General features: G+C 36.4%; 1 protein-coding gene across 1 annotated transcript; it reads right to left on the bottom strand.

Moving 5' to 3' along the window:
- Nucleotides 1-2,476: 2,476 nt before the first annotated feature.
- Nucleotides 2,477-3,005, bottom strand: LOC104406392 (nuclear factor 1 B-type; the record flags this gene model as incomplete). The annotated part of the gene is made up of 1 exon (XM_010015354.1): nt 2,477-3,005. A coding segment is annotated over exon 1 (418 nt), but the record flags the coding sequence as incomplete, so codon positions are not given.
- Between the last annotated feature and the right edge of the window lie 4,942 nt (nt 3,006-7,947).

Below are 7,947 nucleotides of genomic sequence, written 5' to 3' on the forward strand. Positions count from 1 at the left end.
TCATTCAGGGATTTAATTATTTCTATGTCTCCGCTTAGTTTTTACATGATATCATTAGGCGGGTTTATATATTCTAAAAGAGAAATAAAAAGCTAAACAGCATGTGTATAATGCAGCATTTTGGTCGACTTCATGCTTATCTTTTGCAAAGCCTTGTGCTCTTAATCAAGTGCACCACAAAGTGCCACAATTAACTTGCTTTCAATGAGGATAGAGAATCAATGTTTGACAAAATATGGGGGGAAAATACAAAGATAACTTAATATGACTTCTTCAAGAAAATAGCCAACAGATGTTAATGGAAGATTTACTGTGAACAGCAAGACACATACAAAATATATGCAGTTTACAATAAACAAAAGACTCTACTAAGGGTGCCTTGATACACAGAAATTAGCCAGCTTCATCTTCCAGTATATTGCCAAAGTAGCAGCATATGACTTTGAAAGTTATAATATTACAGCATGTTTATCTTATTCATTTCTGATTAGACAAGTGTTTAAAATAAACTCATATTCTCAATCTATTTAAATGAATAATATCAGCTATGCCCTGCAATTCCTCCTCCCACTTCAAGTTACTGGCTTCCAGCAACTTAAAAGTCGACAGGGTGTAAGGGTACTCTGACCCCAGCTTCTTTGGCTCAAGAGCTACTTAAACAGCTTTGCCTCCCTTTGTAGTTTTGACTTTTAGAGGCAGGTAAATCCATTAGAATTAATCAGTAAGCTACGTCTTGCAATAAATGCATTCAAAATATCATTTGAATTTTTCTTCACGAAAGGAGTTTAAAGGTACAAATTGTTTGCAATTAAGCTATTTTGCTTAAAGGTATCAAAAAAATCTTTCTTTCTATGTTATTGGGGATTAGATTTACCAGACTCTGCAGCTACTTATAGTCGCTGCAAAACATCTACAGTGTTGTTTACTGTCGTGGAGAGAAAAAATACAAAAAAAGCAAGCAGGGAAATAAAAAAAATAAAATAAAATGCCACGGACTGTATTTTTTCATGATGAATAATCAAAAAAATTGAACCCTATTTATACGTTCACATAAAGATAGTGCTCCATTTGCATGAGTAAATGCTAAAAGACCAATTCACTGAAAACAAAAAGGTTGTTTTGTGTTATCTGTTCTTTTAAAGGATGAGTACACACTGAATGAAAATGTGCAATTTTAAATTTTTGTTACTAAGAAAATCCATTCCGTTCGTTTTTCAGTTAAATTCTGCAGTTATATATCACACATCATATGACAGCCTGCCACCTGACTTTCTGCAGGCCATTTCTGCCTCTTTCCAGGCCAAGTTGTGAAATGGCCCACAATATGCAGCCAGACAAACTTTCCCTAGATGAGATCTGCGGGTAAAAAAACTGCTCTATTACTGCTGATCAGTCACCAATAGAAAGATGTCTAGAGAGTGGTATAATTACCAGAAAGAACCAAAATAACCCCTCCCAGAGAAAAGGCATTTCAGAAGGCTTAGTATGAGAGAAAAAAACTTTATCTATTACAGCCATCTACAGTTTCAGGGAACCTGACGAAGAGTTATTGTTATTCGAATATGTGACTACCAGTTTCTTCCCTGATACATGATTATTAGAAGCTCTGGTTTTATTTTCATTCCATAAAACTAAGTTTAAAAAGCTTTTCCACAGTGTTTCTGCAAGTTTTCACGTTTCAATTACCTGCCAAATAAAATTAAGTATTTAAGTCTGATTATGAAAAAATACTTTTCATGGAAAATTCTCTTAAAATATTACAACCTGGATCTTTGCTTTAAAGCTTGGATAGGTAAAATAAGCAAGTGTTGTAAAGTATGAATAAAATGTTAAGTATTGTATACTGTAATTCTGACTGCAAATGGTATCTAGAAAGCAGCATTTCTGTGCTAAAGATTTTTCATGTTTTATTTTATAGACACGAGAAAGTCTACAGTCTACAAGTCCCCTTCAAAGTGATAGTAGGCTCATCAGTCTAAGGATGAATTCTTGATTATTTGTAACTACAAAAACAACAATAAATATTTGCAGTATTTATTGTGATTGAGCAATTGCACATACCTGCATTTGCTACTAACAGTATTGGGGGAACAGAAAAAAAACAAAACAACACCTTGGAAAACAAGAACGTTTTCTGAAGTCACCACTGAAAAAACTACACAATATATTGCCACTTTCAGACAAAAAGAAAAGGCAACTTCAGTGAAACTAAAGTACTGCTCTGGTATGTCCCACTCTCTCTTGAAAGAAAACAAGGCGCGCAAGTGAAACATACATGTTAGTTACACAGATGTGTAGGAATGTGTGTGTATGTAAGTATATACATATACATGCTGATTTACATATGGATATGTACCCACATTATGTCTATAGACCACAGAATAATGTTTCATTGGAAGCCAGCCCATAGGGGAAACAGAGCTACTTGGAATCAGAGTTTGACATACTAACATAGAAACAACAATCTGCTTCCTACCTTGCTCCTGCACGTAGTATGCCAAAAACAAATCAAGCTCCTTGACTGATACTGTTATGTGATGTGGCTGGACGCAAAGTGCTGGATTTGTGCAGTGTGGTGATTTCATGAGCCGCTCTCCATCCGTACTTTCCAAAGGGATGCCTTTGAACAGGATCACCATGACTAGATCCAGACGCCAGACTTTGTCAGCCTGTCGCAGGCAGTCGATTCTCCTAATCTTACCCTTCTGGTCAGGATTGGACAATACACAGCATGGGTGCTTCTTCCCAGTCACCGTGAGCACAAAATCCTCCCGGAACTCTTGACGAATATCTTTGCGTAGCTTGGCCAGGAGCCTGGATGCCCACTTCTGTTTAATTTCAGGCTTTTCGCTAAGTAGCTCATCCTTGACTGCTCTTTCCTCATCCTTTGACATTCGTTTCTCATGTTTCTTAAAGTACTTGCGTTTTCGAGCCTGAAGGTTGAACCAAGTGTAGGCAATTGCACGGACATGTGGAAGAAGTGCCTCAATGAACGGGTGAAATTCATCCTGTGGAAAGAAGTGGAGGGGGGGGGGGGGGGAGAAAAGAAAAGAAGAAAACTCAAAGTCAGTAAATTCTCATAATCAAAGCAGTATCAATCAAAGTTCATGAAAATCTTGAAGTGAAAGCCAAGACAAAGAGAATAAACACTTAAAATTTACACAAATTTCTGCATAGCACCTTTTATGCAATTACTACCGCTGTCAGGCGGCAGAGAAAAAGTACACAGAAAATTACATTTTCCCCATATTTCACTCTTCAAAAGAACCATGTGAACATTTTATTTTGTATGGCTCCCCTCATTTCATCCCACAAGGCTGCAGAGACATCATTTAAAAGATACGCTATCAAGATGTTTTGTTCCTAACATTTAAATATCTGAGTGAATGGCTAACATCAAGAAAAGTACCATTGCACAAAGAGGACACTATACGGTTTTAAAAAATCTGAGCAGAAATGTTCAGAAGGCTGAGGCGAATGCCACAGTTCATTTCTCTTCTCTGTGGCACAGAAACACAAAGCATATACATGCTCAGTGTAATGCCACACAGTTCCCGCTTTTGGAGCATGCTCTCAGCAAGAGACTGCTGGTGGCACAAAGAGCATGCGCCATTAAACTTGATCCATTTTCTTATCAAACGTCCAGCATTCCAGCACTGAAACAGCACCATTCCAGTGGTGGTAACTAGAGAAACCAGTATACAGTAAGGGAAAGTGGGCAAAAGACAGTGTGTCATATACAAATCCTGAACAGAAGCTTCAATACTTTCAGCTCTTCGGGCTTCCCTCCCACCACCCCCAAACTGCGTAAAATAAAAGTTTATGAAGTTGAAAACAAAAATCACATTTATGTTCCTCCGGCAGCTGCACTGTAGGTTTTGAGGCTCCACAGAGTCAGTTAATTTGTTAACTGATCACATGAGTGTGGCAATTATTCTAAACCCCTTAAAAATCAATCTAAGGTGTACAATGAAAAATGGCAACTTGGCACAAACTTTGCATTCTTTGTGTTTCTGCATGCTGTGGCAGAGTGACATTACAAGTGCACCGCTGGTCAAATGCTGCTTTTGTGAAATCCATGTAATTTATTTCCAGTTCCAAAATATCCCTTTCTGTCATCTGGCTTCACTTGCAAGTTCTTATCTTCTGCCTAGCAGCGATACAGATTGCATTAAGGAGGTAATGCTTAGTTGTTGTCTACAAGTACATCCTATAGCAATTAAATTAATTCGTTTTGTCTGCTTAAAGTCCCATCCTACACATTCATGCTAATATCTAAATAGGCCTTTCCCAAAAACTTCTTTATTGTGAGAAAATCCCCTGCTTAGAACAGCGTGATCTGCTTATCAAACATTACTGTATTTTGGCTTGAAAGAAAGACCTTAGAGGAGGTATCTTTCTTCCTGTGTGCAAGCATATTTAGTTTTAAATACCATGCAGATTACTCATCATACTGAGCGGCACAGTGCAATCAAACTAAAACTGAACCTTTTTATACAGTTATATTCAAGAATACAATTATCAAACCAATATTTTAGCTACGCTGCTAGACAAGGAATGAATTATGTTTAATCAATAGGCTGATTAACTCCATTAGGTATAAATGATGAAAGTATAACTAATGGTCGCAATTATACAGGGTTCAGACTGCCGTTCTAGAAGCTTCAGGCCAAGAATTTAGTATTTAAATCTTCAAATTTCAAACAAACTTTAAAATTTCCTGAATGATAAAAAAAAATTAGATCTAGTTACCTCTTATCCTTAACTATCCTCAAATCAAACAGAAAACAACTGGGAAGTTGCAAGCAGATTACCTAAAGACCATGTTACCTTCACATGGAAAAATAAATAAATAAATAAAATAAAAATAAAAGGAAAAAGAAAAGAGAAAGAGAAAAGAGGAGAGAGACAATATGGGAAGATAATTCAGGACATAAAAGATTGCATTACAGTATGATGCTTGACAAAGAGCCACAAAGGCAATAATTAAACTGATTAGTAGTTTCCAGCAGAGATTTGAACAATTCTGATACTATACTGGCACATAAAACTAGGCCATGGAAAGAGTTAAACCACAATCTGTTCTTTGTGTGGGAAGGCAATACTGCTCTGAGTAACCACAGCCCATGATAAGACTTCCCTATCTTCATACGCTTTCTGATGCCATGCTTTTTTTCCCCTCAATTATAACTACTAAAGAAAGTTTATTTTTTCTTCAACAGAAGTCATCTTAATAGAAGTATTCAAATAATGGGTTTTTTTTAATTAACATAAGCGTAAAGACTGCATGGTGTTAAATCCTTACAATTCATTTTAGACTGAATAAATCTGATTTACTACAGATCTTGAAAAGTCTAACAGCTGGGGCTAAAGGTGGAGTGAAGCAGGGGGCTGAAGAGCTTTGGGAGAAATTAATTTTTGCCCCAATACAATGACTTCCCCTACATCTAAACAGACTTCAGCATTCATAACTGAAAATGGAAATTAAATTAATGTGGAAATATTCTGTGCTACTAAAATATTTCACATGTAGTTTTAATTTCTAAGAAGAACAACATAAACTATTTTGGAATGGCTATGTCTTCAGATAATGCACTTAGTATTTACAATCATAACCTATAGCATTTTATCCATGAAAATTTTATGGAGTAAAAATGCACTTTTAAAATTCCAGTCTATAGTGGTTGAATGTTTCCTTTCCAGAGAATGGAGAAAACAAAAAACTAAACATGCAAACATATAAACAAACAAACAAAAAAACCTGGGAAGGGGGAGCGTGACTTTTAATTCAGGCTTTCCTTTCACAATATCAGTAAGTCCTAAAGATAAAAATATATGTGGAAGAGTGTGAAGCAGAAACACAGCAAAGAACCTCCTGTTCTAAAGCAATATTATCAGAGATCTTTGAGAGATTCATTGTGCATCTGGAATCCTTTCAAATGAAACATTACTTGACAAGAAGAAGTGCCCATAAAAATGATCCTAAATGGAGATTTGCAATTAATCACACATGTTCTCCACTAAATCTCCTAAAAAGCCATCTACAGAATTTGATTTTTTTTACCCTAAATATTCATACAGGCAATATTGAATTTTATTTTTTTCATGGGGCACTTACTCATGTGCCACAGTTGCTCTTGCAATGAAGTGATTTATGGAGGTAAGATTTTCAACTGTCATATCAAATAGTTCAGGTGAACCATTGTGCACTGGCAATTTGAATTAAGATGGAAGTTACTGTGTAACATCTGTATAGCTTGTAAATAAAGGAAAAAATAACAGTCAGCTAATGATGATAGATGGGATAGGTTTTCTTTTGGTGAAAGGTAAAGGGGAAATCAGTGCCCTTCTCCCACTTTTCACTTTTATAAAGTTTGTATCAGTTCATGCAAGCTTGAACTGAGGAGCACACCATAAATATCCCTGGTCCAAGAAATCTAGGAATTTTATAGGGAAAGCTTCATGTACTCAATTTCCCTTCTCTGGAGTTAACATATTCTAGGAGGGGGAAGGAAGGGAAAAAAAAAAAAAAAAAAAAGAAAAGAAAGAAAGAAAAAGAAAAACATATTCTGAGTTTCCTGGACCACCATAACATAAAAATAAACCAAGGCAAAAATATCACAAGAGACCAAACACTTAAAGGCTTGCAGTAACTGCATCCTATCACGCCTCAGCAAGAGAGATAAATGCAGTTTCCACTCATTCCAAAATAGGGGGAAAGAGGCATGTGGGAAGAAGATGAAAGGACCCCAACAAAATTCAAATTGCATTTGGTAAGTAGTCTTCTTCCTTGGAGTTATTTTACACCCACCAAACTTTTACTGAGTGAGAGGCAATATTCAAAATGCCAAGGTCTGTCTTAAAGCTGTACTCTGGGTTTTAGACTTGTTTCTAAAAGCTGCTTCAGCACTGTTGCAGCACAAACTGAACTACTGCTTTCGCCAGGAGCTCAGTCCAAACAGGTGTTCTGTGTTTAGAACTTTTACCAAAATATTTTCCTCTGAGTGTACACTGCCACAGCCAACGTGCATCGCAAGAGCCCTAGAGATGGAGAACACAATAGAGAGAACAATTTTGGCACTACTACTTTAACTCAGTCACAACTCACTCTTTTGCTTTAAATAAATAAATAACACAAAGTATGAATTCTCATTGCCAGTGAATCCTTCATTTTTAATTTATGAAGAGGAAAGGTGATTTTTAAAATGCCTTTAGCATTCCAAACAGGTAGAGAAAGATTCCAAACTAAAAGCAGTTTGCTGCAACCTTGTTCCATGTATGTAACACTAAATGGGAAATGTCTCTGCATGGCACATGACACAGCGTGATTGTAAAATATTATGGGGAACTTATCAACACATGAAAGCCAGGAACTGCTTTCCTATATATACGGCCATAGAAGTACGATGTTTTCATACACACCTGAGTGCAGTATTTTAATACAGATTTGTAAAGAACGAGGAAATCTATTACATCTGTGAGTCCAATAAGCAAACATACGGGAGGGGAGGGTGAAAATGTCATTAGAACAGGAAACAACAACGTGAACTACCCGCTGTAATAGAAGTGGTAGCAAAAACTTCTGTGTTTCCAGTGTGAAATACACTTTCTTAAGTTGTACTCTCAGGTTTATACTCTCGTGCATAGGTCTTATTGCTTGTCAATAATTTCACAGGATGGACAGCCCACACAGAATTAATTTTTACAAATTGCAGATTCCACCATAAGTAATTATTTGTATGTGTGTACCTGCAAGCATGTGCGTATCTGTTACACAAAATGCTTCCTACATGCCCTCGTTTTTCTGTTGAAGAAATATCTCAACAGTACTCTTTTTCAGCTTTGCTTCGCTGCAGCTCACGTTTACTTGCTGAAAATATCCATATCTAAGTCAATCATACTTAGATGCCAAACAAAATATAAACAATAAAAAATGTGTCAGCCAAA

The sequence above is a fragment of the Nestor notabilis genome, unplaced genomic scaffold, assembly GCF_000696875.1.
Source record: "Nestor notabilis isolate BGI_N333 unplaced genomic scaffold, ASM69687v1 scaffold34875, whole genome shotgun sequence".
Classification (NCBI taxonomy): Eukaryota; Metazoa; Chordata; class Aves; order Psittaciformes; family Psittacidae; genus Nestor; species Nestor notabilis.